General features: G+C 30.3%; 2 protein-coding genes across 2 annotated transcripts; both read left to right on the top strand.

Annotated features, from left to right (window-relative positions):
• The first annotated feature begins 619 nt into the window (after positions 1 to 619).
• LOC103314455 (lipase member M) lies at positions 620 to 4,045 on the top strand. Its single transcript, XM_015984135.2, has 6 exons — positions 620 to 1,133; positions 1,181 to 1,473; positions 1,518 to 1,764; positions 1,812 to 1,967; positions 3,402 to 3,629; positions 3,679 to 4,045. The coding sequence occupies exons 1-6, from the start codon at positions 975 to 977 to the stop codon at positions 3,832 to 3,834; spliced, it is 1,239 nt and encodes a 412-aa protein (XP_015839621.1). The 5' UTR covers positions 620 to 974; the 3' UTR covers positions 3,835 to 4,045.
• Positions 4,046 to 7,175: 3,130 nt separating this feature from the next.
• On the top strand, positions 7,176 to 20,313 carry ogre (optic ganglion reduced). Its single transcript, XM_963410.4, has 4 exons — positions 7,176 to 7,537; positions 11,552 to 11,659; positions 14,727 to 14,882; positions 19,514 to 20,313. The coding sequence occupies exons 1-4, from the start codon at positions 7,289 to 7,291 to the stop codon at positions 20,078 to 20,080; spliced, it is 1,080 nt and encodes a 359-aa protein (XP_968503.1). The 5' UTR covers positions 7,176 to 7,288; the 3' UTR covers positions 20,081 to 20,313.
• The last annotated feature ends 739 nt before the right edge of the window (positions 20,314 to 21,052 follow it).

Raw genomic sequence — 21,052 nt, 5'->3', positions numbered from 1 at the left:
TTTGGTTTTGACAAGTTTATTTTCTTTGTGGTCAAAACTAAAATACATTTAGGCAAGCTTTTCCAGTTTTCAATAAAGAAAATTCAAATTGTACTCTACTTACATGATAAACAATAAATATAGATGACGTAGTTGCAACACGTAGAAGTAAAGAAAAAGCAAAAATCACTGTTGAATGCACTTTACCACTAACTAACTAAATAATTTTCAACCATATAACCAAAAATTTCTTAGATCACTTATTTTGCTTTGTAATTATTATAATATAACCATGCTTAGATCACCGATACATAAACTGAATCTAGCACACGCTATATTACATCACATATATAGCAGTTATATAACCGTCGCATAACCTTTGTTGTATACGTCACATATCACTGATATATAACCTAAACCTAGCTTGGGCCATATTGCTTAAGAAATATAACGGTTATCTAATCGTTATATAACAATGGTTATAGACGCTAAACATAACCATGGTTAGGCAACCGTTATATAAGCTGAGTCTAACAAAACCGATGGTTAGATTAGTGTATTGCGGTTATATAACGTTATATAACCGAAAGATAACTCAGTGAAAATGTGTTACTGCGTTACTAGAATATTTAATAATCAAAAAATTGATTAAATAATAATTGCAAATTGAAGAAAAATTTTATTTTAAAACGGTCGTAAATCGACCGAAAAGCCCGTTTTTCGCAGAGCGGTGCCAAATTTGCTTCTTCTCACCTTTCACACTCATAAAACGATTTACAGTGCAAACATATAGCTTACTTATCCAAATATTAATGAGCAAACATTTTTTTGAATAAATTAAATGACTTTTATTGTTTCAATGTTACAAATACATTGAAAACCTTTCGTCGTACCTGTCAAGATTACGACAAGAGAAATAAAGTAGAGTTTAATGTTATTGTATCAGGTGTTAGATTTACAATGTTAGAATTTTTTGAGTTCGATTAGTCGTCAAAATGTTGCCCCAAAAACTGTTGTTTTATTCAGTGTTGCCTATCTTGGTCCTAATCTTCCACCCACTGTACACCCAAAACAACACTTGCAGAACATATTTTGACTACATTAACATTTTTACGGGTGATTGTTACTACAATCCCGACATTGACAGTGATTCTGTAAGTCATTTAAACTGGATTAGTTAATTAAGAGTGAAATAAATCAGGTTCAAGTGATTCAACGGTATATAGGAATTCACGAAGAACACACACTTCAAACTGATGATGGCTACATTTTGACACTCATCCGAATTCCGCGAAAAAACGCCAAAGAAGTCATTTTACTGCAACACTCGTTTCTTGCAGATTCGAAAATCTGGGTGTCTCAATTTAACGAATCGGTGGCTTTTTTATTTTGGAGAGCTGGTTTCGATGTCTGGTTGAGTAACTCAAGAGGGACTTTCTACTCTCAGAAACATGTCACATTGAACATAAATAATCCATCATTTTGGAATTACAGGTTGGCATACGAGTCAATGTTACTTAATAGTTATTGAGAGAAAGTTTCCATGAATTGGGCTATTACGACCTCTCAGCCCAAACTAAGTACATTACAAGGGCGACACAAAGGGCCAAAATTGTTTACTTGGGGTATTCGATGGGTGGTACCATTGGGTTGGTCTATGGTAGTACCAAGCCGGAAGAAGCGGCCCACTTGATCAAATTGGCGATTCTGATAGCGCCATGTTCTCATTTCAGTCCATCGGAAAATCTTCTCAAATTTTTCGTCCCGCTTTATTGCAAGATTCATGTAAAGTGTTTGATTTTTTTCTCTGGTTATGAAAAGCCAAATTACAGGAGTTTTCCCGAAGTGAAGTTACGGCCAAAATTATGCCTTCTGTCAACTGGCAATGGAAAATCTACAAAGGTTTTCACTTTGTATTTCCATTCAAAAAATCGCTGGCTTATATTATTGGCTTGATTCATGGCTGGACCCCAGATGAGTCCGATCCGGTAAATACAGGGAGTATAATAAAAAGTTAATTAATTTTGAATTCAGAACAAAAACGGGTCGCCAGGAGCCACGGTACTTGTACCTCAACGAACTATTTAGCGTACAGCATACAGTTTAATATTTCAAAAGTAAATGAAATAAATCAAAAATTAATTTCGTTAAAATTGTGATTAGATTTACTTTTTTGCTGCTGTTTTATACTATAGTAGTGAATATAAGAAAGATGAATATGAAGATCTATAATTGTAAAAATCGAGATTTAAATATTAAAACCAAGACAAAAATGATTAACTTTTTTGTAAATGTTAAGATCTTAAAAAAATTCGCAGACTCAACTGGCAATGGAAAATCTACAAACATTTTCACTTTGTTTTTCTATTCAAAAAATCGCTGATTTTTGGCTGGACCCCAGATGAGTCCGATCCGGTAAATACAGAGAGTATAATAAAAAGTTGATTAATTTTGAATTGAGAAAAAATGGGTCGCCAGGAGCCACGGTACTTGCACCTCAACGAACTATTTAGCGTACAGTTTAATAATAAAGTAAACGAAATAAATCAAAAAGAAATTTCGTTAAAATTGTGATTAGATTTACTTGTTCTGCTACTGTTTTATACTATAGTAGTGAATATAAGAAATATGAATAAGAAGTTCTATAATTGCAAAAATCGGGATTTAAATGTTAAAACCAAGACAAAAATAATTAACTTTTTTTTGTAAATGTTAATCTCTTAAAAAATTTCGCAATAGAAATATTGTTTTTTATTATTTAAATATTTAAAAAAATATATTTTTTTAAAAATATGTTTAAAAAAACAAAAATTAAAAATTCTGGACTAAGAAGTACTAAAATTTTGATAAATTCTCATTAAGATGAAAGCCACCATTTTCTTTAAAGTAATACCAAAATAGACCAATATTTTCAATATTTTTGTATTTTTTGAGTATCTAATCATATTGTTTAGGATCACAACAAAACACAAAACAAGTTCTTTTTTGGGCAGATGTCAAAATATAGTCCAAAATGAGTTATTTTTACTTTCTCCTAACTTTTAAACACGTGTTTGAGTTTCTTGTTTAATTAAATAAGTCGAGAAGAAAAGTTACCTAAATTGGTCAAAATTTAAAAAAAATTATACAATCGTGAATTTCTAAAAATCGTTCGATTTCTACTTACTAACAATGTTTTGAAAAAATAAAAAATAAGTTTTTAAAACCATTATTAACAATTTATTGGAGAACGTCCAAAATTTTGACAAGCCTACTTAAAAAAAATTTAGTCTAAATTCAAAACTATTTTTTTTAATATCAAAATTGTTAAAAAATAACTACTCTACTCTGAAAACGTAGTTGTTAACAAAACTCTACGTTACAATAATAAAAAAAAAACAAATTGAAAGAAAAAATTGCGACTTGAATGAGTTTTTTTTCAGAAATTTAGCCATGCTCTGTTGGCTTGTATTCGAAGTGCAGTCCCTCTAAAGCTGGTACTTCATTACACGCAAATTTACAAGTCCGGTGGCCATCTCCTGATGTATGATTACGGCGATAAAAATTTGGAACTGTACGGACAGAAAGAGCCTCCTTTGTATCCGCTTGACAAAATCAAAGTTCCAATTTTTTTGATTCACAGTCTGAATGATTTACTTTCAACACCAGATGTAAGCTGGGTGAATAAAACCCGCCTTGTCTTTTTATTTATTATTTTAGGACAATGAATATTTGTACAGTCTCCTCTCTGATGATGTAAAAATTTATGGAAAATTAAAAATTGAAGGATTGAACCACGCCGATTTTGCGTTTGGCCGGCACAGAAATGAGCGAGTTTATGAGAAAATCCTTGAGTTGTTAAAACGAATTGATTAATCCGTAATTGTAATTAGGTTAATTTATCCAATTACCATTAGCCAAATTAATGCAAGATTTGACCTTTCTACGACTTGCTCTAATAGAATCACTCGTACAAAAATATGCGTAATTGCTCGAATAATTATAATTAGTTAAATAACAAGCTTTGTTTTTTGATAATGGGCTTGTAGGTTAATGGCGTAAGCTAATAAATAATAATAGTGTTTTCCTCAGGTTTTTTTTTTGATAAAATGCTTGAACCTTGTTTGGTTTTTTCTGGTACAAGCAAAATACTTCTTTGTTTTGTAAACAAAATAATTGCTCATCGCGATAAATTGCAAGTTCAAAAATTTGGAAACTAAAAAAATTGTAAAAAAGTTTGGAATCAGATATGCAAGGTTTTGGTCTTTTTCAACTGAAGAATAGCTTGAGCCGATATTAAAGATTCAAATCTTTAAACACAGTTGAAGATGCTTTGAGAAAAAAATCTAAAAAAAATTTATTTATATAAAGAAAATCAATCCAGCAGCCAAAAATGTTGCAAGAAAAAATCTGATTCGAACTTTTCAATGCTCAAAGAAAAAGTGTACGCCTCTGAAGAACACTACCGAAAAATTGATCAGAATTAAAAAAAAACACAAATAGGACAACAGGATTTTTTTTAAATAAACATTAATGTTAAGAAAATGATTTTTGTTTTTTGAAAAACGTACGATTTATGAGGTAAAAAGTATCTAATAAAATATTGACAGATCTTGAAAACTATTCTAAGATTATGATATACATTATGGAAATATGTATATTTAAAAGAAGAGTTTGAAGATGTTTAAAGGAATAAACCTTCAAACATAATTGGGGACTTTTGAAAGAAAATTATAAAAAAATCTTCAAAAATATTGCCACAATAACTGCACCAAAAATCTATGCAAAATACATCTTATGCAAGTTGTTGACAAGATTTTGTATTTAAAAGTGGGGCAAGATTTTGAAAAGATAAATTAGATTTTAAGTTTTCAAAAATAAATCGGCGTTTTTAGTTGTTTTTTATAAGAACATAACAATAAAATCTTAAAAGATGCTTTCAAATTGTTATATATAGTACAGTAGGGATCTTAAAAATTGCGTTGTGGTTAAAAGAATAAAATAGGGGTTAATATTATGGATAATTTTCGACCAAAAATTTTGAAAAACCGTTAGCTTTTGAAGAATTCCGTTACAGCTGACACGTTAATCATAAAAATTAGCAAAAAACGTAAGATTTCAGAGTCTTGAACATAATAAAAAATAGGATTGGGGTATTTGAAAAAAGATTAGATTTTAATGAATACAATCATATTGACAAATTTTTAAAGCATTTAAAAATTTTAAAGAAAGTTTTAAAAAAAGTAAAAAAAAGATTAAATTTTTTAAAATCTTTTTTATTATAAAAGATACAAAATTAAAACAAAAACATTGTGAAGGCACTGTTTTACAAACAATTTAGTAATGCTATCACCATTTTTTTTTAAACATGCGTTTAGCTGTAATAACATAAAGTTGTGTGTTTTAAACAGGAATCACAGTTAGCTATGACATTTTCAAAAAGCTTATTTTTTTCTGATTTAATGTGTCTATTTGTGTAATACATTATTTTTAAATAATTAAGATAAAACATAATATTTCGCTTTTTTTAAGTAGGCGATGACAAAATTTTGGACTTTCAATTAAAACTATGAAAAATGTATTACCCAACAAGCATTTATAATTTAATGATTTTTTAAACACTAATTAATTGAAAAACAGCATAATAAATTATTATTACATCAAATTTTTGCGATTAAAAAAAATTATTTGTTTTTAGATTTGAAATCGCAATCTCAAATTGTCATTCTATTTTCTAATTAAACATGAAATGTCGGAAAAAGAAAAATCTTATTAATTGTTTGATTGCTTATCAATAAAACTTTATTTTACAAAAAATGTCAATCCAATCACCAAAATCAAATCCCATCTGCAGTAAAATAAATACATACCATTATCAACGCCACCTCCAATGCACTAAATCATAAAAAAATATATTTGTTCAATTGAAAATAACTTTAACATAGCCTATTTTTATAATTTCACAATTTTTACTTTTAATAACCGTTTACAAAATTTCTACATTATTCACACCTTTTATATGAAATAATTTGTCCACGGCCAACTACTTTCAAATACTTTAAATATATTTTTTATTAAAAGTATATAAAAATATCAAACTGTATTTATACTGTTTTCAGTTCAGAAAAAAATTAGCTTTTTGAAAATGTCATAGCCAACTATGATTCTTATTTAAAAAAATACAACTTTATGTTACTGCAGCTAAACGAATGATTAGAAAAAATCGCTGATAACATTACTACATTCTTCGTAAAAAAGTGTCTTATAATTTCTTTGTTTCAAATGTTTATCTTTAATAATAAGAAAGATATGATTTTTTTAAGATTTCGCTAAAATGTCAACTTTTGTTTATAATTCGAAAACAAAAAACGGACCCTAAAATGTGTCACAGGTTTTTTTCCAAACCTCTTAGTTTCGGAGATCCCATATTCAAAATGCAGCACCCTGTACATATTTAGTGCGACTTTGGCATATCTAGCATCTTCAAAAATTTACCAACGTAGCTTAAAATATCTGAAAAAGTATGACTCTGTTCAAGTCCAAAATTAAAAACTTGGAGATTGGGTCCACTATCTTAGAAAATTTTATTAAAAACTTGCAAAGAATCTACGTAAAATCTAAGAGAATTAATTAATTTATCAATTTCAAATGCACGACAGTTGAGCGTAGACTTGATTTAGATTTATATTTTTCAAAAATATTTTTTTATTGTTTTAACTTATTCAAATAATTAATCAAAATTGCATCTTCAAAACTATAAAATACTAGCAATTATGTCATGATAATAATTGATACCTACATAAATCAATTTTTCGTCTAATCATTAATTAGCCCACATACTTTTAGTGCGCGTTTTCAAGTTAACGAACTTACGGATTATTAAATTAAATTTTATCTAATTACAAACACCTGAAATTTCGAATAAAATATTTATTCTCCTCCTTGTTATCACCACTAAACAAATGTCTCCAACCCAAATAGGCAATAAATTAAAACTTCGTTACCATACTATGTATTTCCTAATTAGACCAGAAACGTGTGTACTTTTATCAACTTTTCTTGGAAATTTTCCAGCCTGACCTACCGCACAAATTACCAGTTCCTTCGCCCTAAACGCAGGGTCCTCTAAGCTCTCCAGTCCCCCATCCAATCCTTGTGTCAGCCCCCTCGCTTGTCTTGGTCGACTGCACCTCTGGTGGGGGAAGCAGCAACAAATCGAGGGGGGCAGCACTCAGTAGCAAGTTACGCCACGGAGTGTTCCGTCGCTTCCATCGTAAACAATTCCATGTGACTGAAGATGACAAGTGATAGGTGAAGTGAAAGTGGCAAAATGTTCAAGCTTTTGGGCGGTTTGAAGGACTATCTCAAGTACCAGGATGTCATCGTCGACAGCGCCGTCTTCCGGATGCACAATCTCTTCACTACGGCCTTGCTGATGGCCTGCAGTTTGATCATCACGGCCTCGCAATATGTAGGAAATCCCATACAATGCATAGTGGACGGACTCCCGGGGCATGTGGTCAACACCTTCTGCTGGATCTCCTCCACGTTCACGATGCCTGATGCCTTCAGGCGGCAGGTGAGCGATTTTTGGCGCCAAAAAACGAACGCGGGGTCGAAAATAAATCAATACAGTTGAGATGCGCGAAAATGCAGAGTCAACGAAAATAATTTACAAATTGAATTGACTTGTGATTTGTTCAATGGGAAAATAAAGCAAATTGCTCTAACTCGAGTACTAACAAATTAGATTATTGGCTACAATCAAGATGAATCACGTTGCGACTTCATGGAATAATAAATTAAGTATGATTTAATTGGAGTCATTGTTTAAGCAAGTATTGATGGTTTTGGGTACTACTATTTTATTCCAAACGAAAAAGCTTAAGTTTAGTTTACTTTAGCCAATGATAATGTGTTTAATAAAAAATAAGGCTAACTGCTTCAACTCACTAACAAATGGGATTATTGACTACAATAAACATGAATCATGGTACGACCACATCGAGGGAACAACTGATTGTGATTTAATTTACCATTTTGGTAAATCACCTTGTATATAATTTTTGGAAAATGTATTTACAGGGTAGGTGGAGGACTTGTTTCAAATGTCGGGTCGCCATTGGTTAATTTAAATTATTTGTGGAACGATAGTTTCGTGAATAATATACAGTTTTCTGTGTTTTTTTTTTTGATAAATGGAATAGCTTAAGGAAAAATGAAGCAAACTGTTTGAACTCCGAGTGCTAACAAATGGGCCGCCAAGGATTAATTGCTTATAATTTAGTTTGAGTCATTGCTTCAAATACGTTGATTTATCTTTTATAATTTTGTTGAATCACCCTGTATACTATTTTTGAATATTTTTCACAACGTTGTTAATGAATGTCGGCTCGCCATTTTTTAATTTAAATAAAAGTTATAAATAAATAGTGGCTTTTAACACCCTCTAATTTTTAGGGCTTGGAAAATCAAATTGTCTGTTATTGTCAAAAAACTGTTATTTCAGCTTGCAAGTTTTAAGAGATTTTTGGGCTGAAGTATGCTCTATACAAAAGTGGCTTTTTATAAACGAACTCATTTAAATTTTAACTGAAAATGAGTTTACGATAGTAAATAAACAGTCTCGTTGCTTCTGATAATAATTAAAAAACAATTTTTACTAGTTAAGTCTAGATAAATGCATTACATGTTTTCTAAAGTTTATTTTAATTAGCCACATTTGCACTGCTGGAGCAAAAGGGAACAAGAAACTGATGATATTGGCATTTGCAAAGAGCATTTCACATTCTTTTTAATTTATTTTTTTAAATTAACCTTTATTATTGTTATTGTTTTTTAAGATTTTGTTTTATTTTTAGAGGTATTTGTAAAGGATTGGAGCCTTTCTTTCATCTTACTCTCAAAAATACTCCATAAAATTGTGAATGTATTTATTTTTAAATTTAAAAAAAATGCCGATTTTTAAAAGCTTTTATTTAACTTACTCTGACATCTGTCTGTCTGTTTTCATATTTTTGGAGCCAAATTTGAAAGGGTTACAGTTGTCTTAATGATATAAAATTTTGTATACTTGCTTAAGTCTCAGAGAAAAAGATGTTTAGAATAAGTAAAGACTAAAAAGCAATAAATAAAAAAAACAATATTTTTTACTTTTTAGTGCATCTTTTAAATAAAAGCTTTTTTTTAAACAAAACTTTTTTCTAATTTTTTTTATTATGAAAACTTTGGACCACAGTTTTTAAGACCTTGCAACACTTTTTACTATTAAATCTTATCAAGATTTCGCTGGACCTATTTTTCATAGATCTGTTTTATGATTGCGATAAAAGTTTTTAAAAACTTTTCTTTAGGTTTCCATTTTTTTAATCTTCGAACATCGAATTGATTCTTTTTATCCTATAATTACAAATCAGTCTTGTCTACATTTCTAATAATTATCAAAAAAATCGTTTAACTCAGGAGATGGTTAATAATTCGTTTTAAATTTGCAAAAAGCGTTTGACATTCTTCTAAGTTTTTAAAGGATGTGAAACGCACTGGTAACATATTTTTCTTTAGTTTTACTACTCATAAATAATCGGTAGTTTTTATCCATAAATCTTTTTTTTTAAACCTATCTTTTGTGATATTATCTAGGTATATTTTTTTAATTTGTGAAACTTTTCTACGTCTTGTTGAATCAGTACACGCAATAATTATTACTATTATTCTACCAATAGTTCAAAGATTTGTCTAAGTAAGAATTTTTAAGTTTAGTTTTTTTTTGTTTTTTTTAACTTGTACAACAAGAGTCAAAATTATTAAACTATCAGTAGTTCAAACCATAACTTTAAAAGGCTTGAGTTACAATCTCAATCTATATTTTTTTGCCTTATTGTAAATCAGATTAGATGGTATTTTAAATTTTTTTGTGAAAAAATTTGTATCTTTCATCATTAGATTTGCGTAGCAGATTATTTACCTACCTACAAACATTTAATCTATCTAAATCGTGAACCAAATATTATAGTCCAAATCAACATTTCAATAAAACATTTTCTCCTTCGTTGCCTAAACCTACCATATTGCAAATTGCAAATTTATGCAGATTTTTGTCAAAAAACTAAGTCTTTGTGGAGTCATTTATACAAAAATGACATTGCTTTTCAGCTTTAATTGAACTAAAATGAGATCTGTTTAAAGCCTTCAAACTACAAATAGTAGAGTTTTAGCACCAAAAAAAAAACAAGTTTTTTTTACTAGTGGCTTGGTGTGACATCTGCGTAGCGCGAAATGCAAATTTAAAAAAAAATCTACTAGTGACAGATGGTCATCATTGCGCTCTAAATATAGCCTAAGGGGGTTTAAATATAATTCTATTTTTGTACACCTTCTCTGTTATTCTGTAGTAAGACACGTGTAACAAACTAAATTGAATTATCTTGTTAAATGAAAAATAAAGCAAATTGCATGAACAGCTAAAAAGTGATTATTGGAATAATTACTTAGGTATGTGATTTAAAAATTCTTGTCGATTTTGTGCTCTTAATTAAATAATTTTCTGTCTCTTAGACAACGAAATATGTACAGTCACGATCAAAAAGAATGACAAACAAACAGATTATTTAACAAACTGTCCAGCTAGTTTACATAATATCCGGCTAGTTTATAAACTAAACAAACGTACACATTAACCGTATTATATCGAAGTCATTTGTGGCTGCGGTTTTAGGAGTGTCATTCATTTTGATCGTGACTGTACATACCCAATCAAAACAATTTTATTTTACTATTACAATTGAATCAAGCTTTGAATAATTATTAATTACCAATTTTATCAAAAATTTTGTAATTTTTTAATTTTTTCTAATTTTGGAATCCAGTTTTTGAAAGTTATTTTTTTGAAAAACAAAACATACAGTTTCAAGATCTTGGTACAGTAAGAGGTCAAGATTTTGCTAACCGTAATTAGGATTTTAAAAAATATTGTGACTTTTTTATAAATACTGTATTTTATTACTAACTTATTTATAATTATTTATTTTCCGATTTTGAACATGATGGCAGAGATTTCTAGAAATTGACGTGGCAATAAAGTAACAAATAGTTTTGATTTATTTATTTATTATTCGTGGGCAGATGAGCTTGTAGGTAAAACATTACACTAGTAAATCTGTTATGGACAGTTTAATAGTCAAGGTTGAACTATTTACGACTGCTTATCATCATCACAAACAACACATCATTACATTGTGTTGATACAGCCAATGATTTTTTCGAATTGTCGGTCCAAAGTATGGAAAAAATCGGATAAAAATCGTCAAATCTCTAAGCATTGTTAACAAAAGGAAGACGAAATGTTGTAACGCACGCGGTGAAAGGCTAGAAGCAGGTCAAAGCCTGACCTCGCCAGATTTTGATGAAAAATCGCCCAACTTTCACACAACAATTTGTAGAATTGATCCCGGAATCCAACCGGATCTCGGCTTGATGTATTTAGACCCCGGAGTGAGGACCTGGGGCCCCACATCTGTAATTTGAGCTCGCCATATAATGACAGGCCACAATTTCTTTCCCTTGCAATAATTACAGCGTTCCGTTTTTTCTTCAGGTCGGTCGAGAAGTTGCCCATCCTGGTGTTGCTAACGACTTCGGCGCCGAAGACGCCAAGAAATACTACACCTACTACCAATGGGTCTGCTTCGTTCTGTTCTTCCAGGTAAAAAATCAAACCAATAGTAATTAAAGTATTTGTCGTTAAAAGCGCCTTACAATTAATCACATACTTTTTTCAAGTTAGGTACAGTCACCTAATATGAAAATGACCAGCCGCTGTCACTAAACTAGTTTTGACGTTTCATTCGTTCGTTTCGTCTTTTGTAATGATTGAGGATGTTTTTTAGAATCTGTTGGATAGGACAAATGACAAGTAAAACAATTATTAAAGTCACGACGTTTCGAGACTTTGAGAGAAGGTTAGAAAAATTAATTTGTGAGGTTACTGCAAAGTTAATTATTCGGTTGATGAAAAATAAACACGGAATTTTATTTCAGTTTGTTTAGAATATCATCAACAAAATTTAGAATCAATTAAATTTTTCGACGATTTTTTGCAAAACAATTTCATTTCTGCATTAAAAACGTGTTCATAAAATGGAAATATTAAAAAATATCGTGTTTGAGGTTTGATCTAATTACTCATAACATGAATTTCGTTCCAATTCAGTGATTTTTCACCCACTTTTAGGTAAGTTTTCCGAAAAAAAAAATAGTTTTAATGCTTGAAAAAAGGCTAAAATAATAGACTTTTTGATCTGTTTTTAACGAACTTTTGCGTAAAATTTTGCGTTTATATCTGAAAAAAATGTGATTTTGGCTTTAATTTGGTGATATTTTGTTTGTTTAACGACATTTCTAAACTTAAAATTTTAGCCATAAAAGAAAATATCAATTTAGTTCTAACTCAGTGATTTTTCATCCACTTTTAGCTAAGTTTTTCGAAAAAAGCTTAATTTGTATGCTTGAAAACGGCGAAAATAACAAACTTTTCGGTCTGTTTTTAATGAAATTTTGCACAAAAAAAGTAAGAAAAGGTAAGAAGAAATGCTGAAATAACTTAACTTTCGACTAAAACTTACTGTCGTGATAAATCCTTGTCAAATAAAAGAATCTTTGAAAGCTGGTTAAGAAAATTTAACTTTGCCTGCTTTTAGCGATTTTTTAAATCTACAGTTTTTATTATTTTATCTCAAAAAACGTGTTTAAAAATTCGAAAAACGCAGAATTCACACAATTTTCTTTTCTTTCTTTTAACTTTGTGAAATGTCGGTTTATTTTTTACAAATTTTTGAGGAATAATTCTTTTACTGGATGTAAACTGTATCAAAACATTTGGATAAGGAAAAAGAGTCGTTTTATCTGGTTACATTTATTTTAGTGATTTTTCACTCTGTTTTTTAAAAGAAACTGAGAATATAACTTCAAACACGTTTATTCTTGCTTGAAAAACAGATAAAGAATACATTTTTGACCAAACTTTATAGTTTTGTTGCTTATTTTTTAATTAATTTTTCTCAAAAGTATGCACAATTGAGGGAAACAAGTGAAGCTTTAGCATGTTTTTGCAAAATAATTGCGTAACATAAGTCAAAATAACATTAATTTGAATCGAATTTTGTGATTTTCCAGTTAGTGTTATTTAAAAAAGTTTGGTTTTGACTTCAAAAAATGTACTTAACTTTTCGAAAAGGAATATTTAATACCATTTTTGCCCTATTTTGGTGATTTTCACCAAACTTTGCGAAATAATTAGTTTTTTGACTGAAACATATGCTACTCGAAAAAAAATCAAAAATATTGTAGTGCTAGACCTGACTTGCTTCTTTGGTCTTCTTTAGCGAAATCTATCATAGAAAAAATTAATTTACCAACAAATTTTTTTTTGAAAATTTTTGTACATTGAATTTTTTGTCCAAAAAGGAGCTAAATCGGGCATAACTAAGTTAATTTCGATTTAGTTTTGTAATTTTTGAGTTAGGAAACTTAAGGATAGCACTATTTTTAATAATAAAATTTTGTGTTTGTTTGCCCAAAATGCACAAAAATGAACCAAAGCGAGTAAAAAACCACGAATTTTGACTTATTTTTGTGGTTTTTAACCAAACTTTTAAAATAAGTGAATATCAGATTCAAAAATGAAGTAAACCGAGTAAGATATGTTAAATTAAATCAACTTCGATCTAATTTACAGCCAGCTCCCAAATGTGACGCTTTTAACTGTTAGTTAACCACCTTGTCTAACCGTTATCTACGCGGTTATGTTGCGGTTATATAACTCTTCTTATATCTCGGTTACATTGCGGATATGTGTCGTTATCTAACCTTTACATCTCGCTTATATTTCGGTTATGTTTCGTGATCTAACCTTTATATTGCGCTTATATAACCATTCTTATTTTTTTGTATAACTTTTGTCTAAAATTTATTTTAAAAAACTCAGTAGATTTTAATACAAATTAAAGTAATTTTGAAATAACTTGCTTTGGTTTTGACAAATTCATTTTCTTTGTGGTCAAAACTAAAATACATTTAGGCAAGCTTTTTCAGTTTTCAAGTAGGTTTAAATTAAAATTGTACTCTACTTACATGATAAACAATCAATATGGATGACTATTCACGTGGTTACAACACGTAGAAGTAAAAAAAGCAAAAAGCACTGTTGAATGCACTTTACCACCAATAAACTAGATAATTTTTAGCCATATAACCAAAAACCTTTTAGATAACTTATTTTGCTTTGTAATGATTATTATAAAATGCCGGCGGATATTAAATATAACTGTAACATAACCATGCATAGATCACTGATATATAAACTGCATCTAGCATACGCTATATTACATCGCATACATAACAGTTATATAACCGTCATATAACCTTTGCTGTATACGCTAGACATAACCATGGTTAGATAACTGATATATACCCTGAATCTAGCTTGGGCCATATTGCTTAAAAAACATAACGGTTATCTAACCGTAATATAACCATGGTTATATACGTTAAACATAACCTTGGTTAGATAACCGTTATATAAGCTATGTCTAACATAACCAATAGTTAGATTTGTGTACTGCGGTTATATAACCGAAAGATAACTCAGTAAAATTGTGCTACTAGGACTGTTTCTAGGCACAATTTTCTGAAAATCACCTTCATTTACAAATCAGTTTATTATTAATTAATTAAAATTACTAAACAACTTAGCATTATTTTTTTTTAACCAGGCTTTGGCTTGTTACGTGCCCAAAGTGTTGTGGGACGTATTTGAAGGGGGCCTTATGAAGACGCTGAGTATGAGACTGAAGTTCGGGATCTGTCACGAGGACGAGAAAAATGCCAAGAAGGAGGTGATTTTTGACTACCTCCTCACCCATGTTCGAGTAAGTGGTAAAAATGTGTTTTTTTTCGTTTTATTTGAGTCAGACAGCATGTGATAAGTGGTTTGCAAATTGCAGGCTTGTCGTAAACGCATGCGGGAATAAAGATTGTAATTTGTTTGAGATTACAAGGTTGGTAACGATCCTGAAATGAATTTTAAATTAAAAGAGATAAATGTTTTCGTTCCACCCTGTATTTTGCGAAGGCCAAGGCCGGTTGGCAAAAATGGTGTAAGAGGTCAAAGATTATTGAATTAAGCGTTCGTACCTGAGAGCAAAGGCCAAGTTTAAATTTTTTCATGATGCAATAGTTTTGAGTTTCGACGCCAAATCGGATTAATGTATGAGCGTGATTACGTTTGCAAATTGCGTGAGGTGTTTGAATAAATTGCGATAAAGTGCGGTGAGAAAATGTTGTTTCATTTATTTTGATTGGCGTTTAACAATTAGAATCGCCTTGGTAGTGCAATAATAATAAATGCAGGCTCGTGCAAAGTGCGCGAAAAATTGGAATTTCATTTATAATTAGATGTGGGTCGAGCAATTGATTGGAAAATTTTACTGTTAGTTGGTTGAAATTGTGATAATTTTATCAGTGGTTAACTGTAAAACGTGACTAGTATTACTTAAGTTTGACGTTGATATAAAAAATACGTTACAACATGTAATTGAAATTTTAAGCTTTACTGGCTATGACTGCTTTTTTGTGATTTTGTTACAAAAATGCGAGTATTTCTGAAAAGAAAAAACGGAGACCAATGATCTCAATTCAAAGTTGGTCAAAGTCTAAAAAAGTGTCTTTGCTCGAACATTTTTATGATTTTTTATTTGCCAGTTGCGATGCAAGAAAATTTTATGGACACTTCTATGTCTCTAGAGCATCTAGAGCATTTCTACGTTTCTTCCGGGTATCTTCTAAATTTTAATACCGCTTCAAGACTACTTTGTTCTACTCTTTTGTAGATTTTTTTTCACGATGATCATCAGTGCAGAATAATGCATGTTAAAAGGAAATTACGAAAAAAATCCTCGTCAAAATTCCTCAAGTTCAAAAATCTTAAAGTTAAAATATTTAAGTACAAAAAAGAATTTCATGACAATAACAGTATTTATATTAAATCAAAATTTTGAAACAAAATACATAATTGGAAAATTAGTAAAAAATTTGTCGAATTTTTGAACATTGAAATTAAATACCCGACATCTAACAAGGACAGTGATAACTACATAATAAGTTAGGGGTTCAACTTGTTTCTTATAATGGGTTTATTAGGTTTTACAAGTTTAAACGCGTTTTTTTTTCTGAAATAACTCGCTTACAAAAATATATAAAAACAGCGGAAGTCACGCAGATCTAATTTTTCTATTAAAAAAAACCTCTAAAATGGGTGTTTTCCGAAAAATAAAATTATCTCTCATTTTTTCAAATAAAATTTTATTAAACGTAATAAAACATTTTTATATTTCAAATTTTGTTAGTTATATTTCGGGATTTTTAAACGTTGAAATCATAAAAATTGACAACAAACTTTTAAAATATAATGTGAGTCAAACAAAAGCTCGAATAAAACAACTTGTTTCACCTTTTTATTTACTAATCTGTTGATAAAAAATTCACATGATAACAATAACCTAAAATTGATGTTAAAAGTAAATTTATTTGAAGTAAAACTGTAAAACTGAGGATTTCAAATGGGTTCCAAATCGTTCTTTATTTTTGTTATAACATTTGTAATTGTGGAGATATTAGACGAAATACGGTCGATTTAAATTTTTGCATTCTAGAAAAAATTAAAAAAACAAAGTAGACATTTTTTTAAAACAACTTGTGGCACTTACACTTACTAGCTAATTGTTTATCTGTGGGCACAATTTTGAGGCAATCTTGTCAAAATTGTGCAAATAATTCGAATAAAATAACTTGGTCAAGATTTTTATTTACTTATCTGCCAATAAAAAAAATAAAAAAATCACTATTGACATAAAATTGTCTAAGGATTCCTGATATGCCTTTATTTTTGTTATATGATTCGTAGTTTTATAGATATCAGATGATATACTGTTTTTTTAATATTTTTACAGTATACCAAAAATACGACAAAAAAAAAGATTCTAAAACAACTTGTTTTCTTTTTTGCTAGTTTTTTATCTATTTTTGGGTAAAATTTTGTGACAATCGAGTCAAAATTATGCAAATATCCGAATAATCGGAATAAAAGAACTTGGTCAAAATTTGTATGTACCTATCAGCCAATAAAAAAATCATAAAGATTACAATAACCAAAAATGTATGTCAAAAAAATATGACGTAAAATCCTCTAAGGATTCTAAATCTGTCCTCATTTTTGTTACAAGATGCGTAATATTGAAGATATTAGACGAAACACGGTCGATTTAAAATTTTCCATTGTACTGAAAACTAAAAAAATAATAAAAATTGTTTTATCTAAAACATTTTGTAACACTTTTTACTAGCAAATTATTTATTTCTGGACACAATTTTTTGACAATCGAGTCATAATTGTGAAAATGTGTTCAAACTTTTTTACGGATCGGCCAATAAAAAAAACATAAGATTAGAATAAGGTTTATGTCAAAAGTATGTCTATTTGATGTAAGACTGTCAAAGGATTCTCTCATTAAAAGCTTTTATTTAACTTGCTTTGTTGTCTGTCTGTCTGTTTCATATTTTTGGAGCCAAACTGGAAAAGGTTCCCGTTGTCCCAATGAATTGAAATTTTGCATACTTACGTAATCTGCGTGACAATGCAATTCTATGTAGTTAAATATCCCCTAAAGGAGTTAAATGAGGTTTTGAAGTTTTACGTTATATTTTCTATGTGTACATACCGTAACTTAAAATTAAAAATTAAAAAAAACATAATAAAAATTGATCTAAACGTTTTAGGTTTGTATGAGCTAATTATCTATTTCTGTACACAATTTTGTGACAATCGGGTCATAACTGTGAAAACGTGTTAAATATTTTTACGGATCTGTAAATAAAAAAATCGGAAGATCAAAAATAAGCAAAGCTTTATGTCAAAAGTATGCTTAATAAGACTATCTTAGGATTTTCTTATTTTTGTTATAAGATTCGTAACTTTGCAGATATTAGATATTAGAAAAATTACAAAATAAAATAAAAGTAGATTATCTAAAACGGACTTGTAGCACGTTTGATAAGTTAATTATCTATTTCTGAGCAAAGTTTTGTAACTACCAGCCAAAATTGTGCAAATAATACGAATAAAATAACTTGGTCAAATTTTTTATTTAGTTATCTACCAATAAAAAAAATGTCAAAGCTATGTCTATTTGACATAAAATTATCTGGGGATTCCAAATCTGTCTTCACTTTTGTTCTACGATTCGTAGTTTTGAAGATATTGGACGAAATGGTGTCGATTTTAATTTTTAGTCAATTCGTTTTTAAAAGCTTGTATTTAACTTGCTTTGTTGTCTGTCTGTCTGTTTCATATTTTTAGAGCCAAATTTGAAAGGGTTCCCGTTGTCGCAATGAATTGAAATTTTGCACACTTACGTAATCTGCGTGACAATGCAATCCTATGTGGTTAAATACCCCCTAAAGGGGTTAAATGTTTTGAAGTTTTAGGTTATGTTTACAAATGGGTTTTCGATGTGTACATACCGTAACTGATACCAACATTAACGGTATGTTGGTCATTGGGAAATATATTAATACCTAATCATTTTCATTACGTTTCGTTACAAACAAATGCCGCTACTTTTTTAAAATCTTTTATTTTGGACGATAGAGTATAGACACAGAACAGAGGTTAGGATGTGCTTTCCATACTAACAGTTGTTTTCTATCACATACCACTAAACAAGTTTGCACAAATCAGCAAAATAATGGTGTTACAATAATACGGCGAAACTAAATCTCAGAGAAAAAGACGTTTAGAATAAGTAAATACTAAAAATCTATAAATAAAAAAAAATTTTTTTTTAGAAAAATGGTTTTAGTTTAATGATGCACTAAAAAGCAAGAATAATGTTTTTTATCAGAGGAGAATATTTTTGCTTACAAATTAGGATTTTAAAAGCTTTGAGAATGATCATAAGTCATAACAATACGGCATTTTACAATTACTTTTCTTAATTTCAGTTCTGTTCCCAAAGCTTTTATAAATCTTAAAATCTTAATTTGTAAGCAAAAATATTCTCCTCTCATAGGAAAACATTATTTTTTACTTTTTAGTGCATTTTTTAAATATATTTTTTTTTTTATTTAAAGGGAAAAGAGCGACTAATAATCTCAACTGTTAAGGCACTTACTCGCTATATTTTAAACAGTTTCATTATGTAATAAATTATTTAATAAATAACTACCAATTATATTATGGAATTTCAGATCTGAAAAAATTCACAACCACAGAGAAAAGAATTGAGCATTTGATAGCAAACGCTGAACTCTGCGTGTGATTTAGGGCAATAAAAATATACTTGTAACAGAGCCATTGTGTATACTTGAATCGGAGATACTCATAATTGAAACGGAAGTGTCTAAATTGTCCAATTGTCCACACTTTTCTTTCCTCGCACCATTACGCCACGCGCCCAATGCCCGACTTGAGCGCATTTTTCCTTCAACCGCCTCTCATTTCCAGTGCCACAACCTGTACGCCCTGCGGTACTTCGCCTGCGAGTGCCTCTGCCTCATCAACGTGATCGTCCAGCTGTACCTCATGAACAAGTTCTTCGACGGCGAATTCCTCTCGTACGGCTGGCGCGTGATGAACTTCTCCGAGCAGGCGCAGGAGGACCGCATGGACCCCATGGTGTACGTCTTCCCGCGCGTCACCAAGTGCATCTTCCACAAGTACGGGGCCTCCGGCTCGATCCAGAAGCACGACAGCTTGTGCATCCTCCCGCTGAACATCGTCAACGAGAAGACCTACATCTTCATCTGGTTCTGGTTCATGATCCTGGCCAGCATGCTCACAGTGCTGGTCTTGTACCGGATCGCGATCGTGGCCTCGCCCAGGCTGCGGCCTAGGCTGCTCAACGCCCGACACAGGGCGATTCCTATCGAGGTTTGCCGATCGCTGTGTCGGAAAATCGAGCTCGGGGATTGGTGGGTTCTGATGCTCCTGGGCCGAAATATGGACCCGATGATCTACAGGGAGATTATCTGCGAGCTGACCAAGAGGATTGAGACCAGGCACCAGAATTGAGGGACTTGGCGGTTTAGAATAATACTCAGAGACTTTTATTTATTTTTGTCAGGTTTGGACCGGTCGAAACAAAATTCTGTGATTACGCCGACTGGTAGTTTCAATCAATGACATATCACTTTTGTAAATTTATACAATTTTTATTAATTTGTAAGAGCACAGCTTAGGTTAAGGTAATTTTAGACGATTTTACTTCTGTCTTTATTATTGTATAAATAAACGAAAGAAAGACATCGATTTGTTTTATTTGAACTATAAAAAATACAAAAAGGAAAAAAAACAAAACCAAAAAGAGAAATAATAAAATGAAAGACCAGACAATCTAAACCAAAAAAGTACAAAGAGGAAGCAAATTTTTAAGAATAATAACAAGTTTTTGTGCTATTTTTCTAAAAAAAAATATTTAAATTTTTTTTGTCTTTTTTAAATCTTTATGTAGGGTGGAATTTTTAACTGGAATAAAATTTACATTTAGGCGATTTTGGTAAAAATTTCCGTAACAGACCAATTGGCCTGAAAAATTTTTTTTCATTGCCTATTATTTGGTGCATATGGTTTTTGTTTATTTGTTGTCAGATATGCACAGCCACCTCTAATTTTTTTTCAAATGTAATGGTATGTCAAGTGACACCTCGCATGAAAGCCCTTTTTGCAAGCAATACAACGCACTATTTGTTTTTTGAATTTTTTCAAAGCCTACGTGATAAAAAAATAAAAACCAATTGTATAAGTTGGACATTATTTAATGCAACAATTGTTCAAAATGGGCACCGTTCCTCTCCTGGGAAATAACATAACGATAGTAGCATGAATTTCTAACATTTTGCAACATTTCTAGTGTGATTTGCCTAATTTCAACTTATAAAAATTGGTTTTTATTTTTTATCGCGTAGGCTTTGGAAATATTTAGAAAACAAAGAGTGCGTTGTATTTCTTGCAAAGTGTTCTTTCACATGAGGTGGCACTTGACAT

The sequence above is a fragment of the Tribolium castaneum genome, chromosome 7 (genome assembly GCF_031307605.1).
Source record: "Tribolium castaneum strain GA2 chromosome 7, icTriCast1.1, whole genome shotgun sequence".
NCBI classification, from domain to species: Eukaryota; Metazoa; Arthropoda; class Insecta; order Coleoptera; family Tenebrionidae; genus Tribolium; species Tribolium castaneum.
The sequence above is the reverse complement of the archived record's forward strand: the minus strand, read 5'-3'. Positions and strand labels throughout refer to the sequence as shown.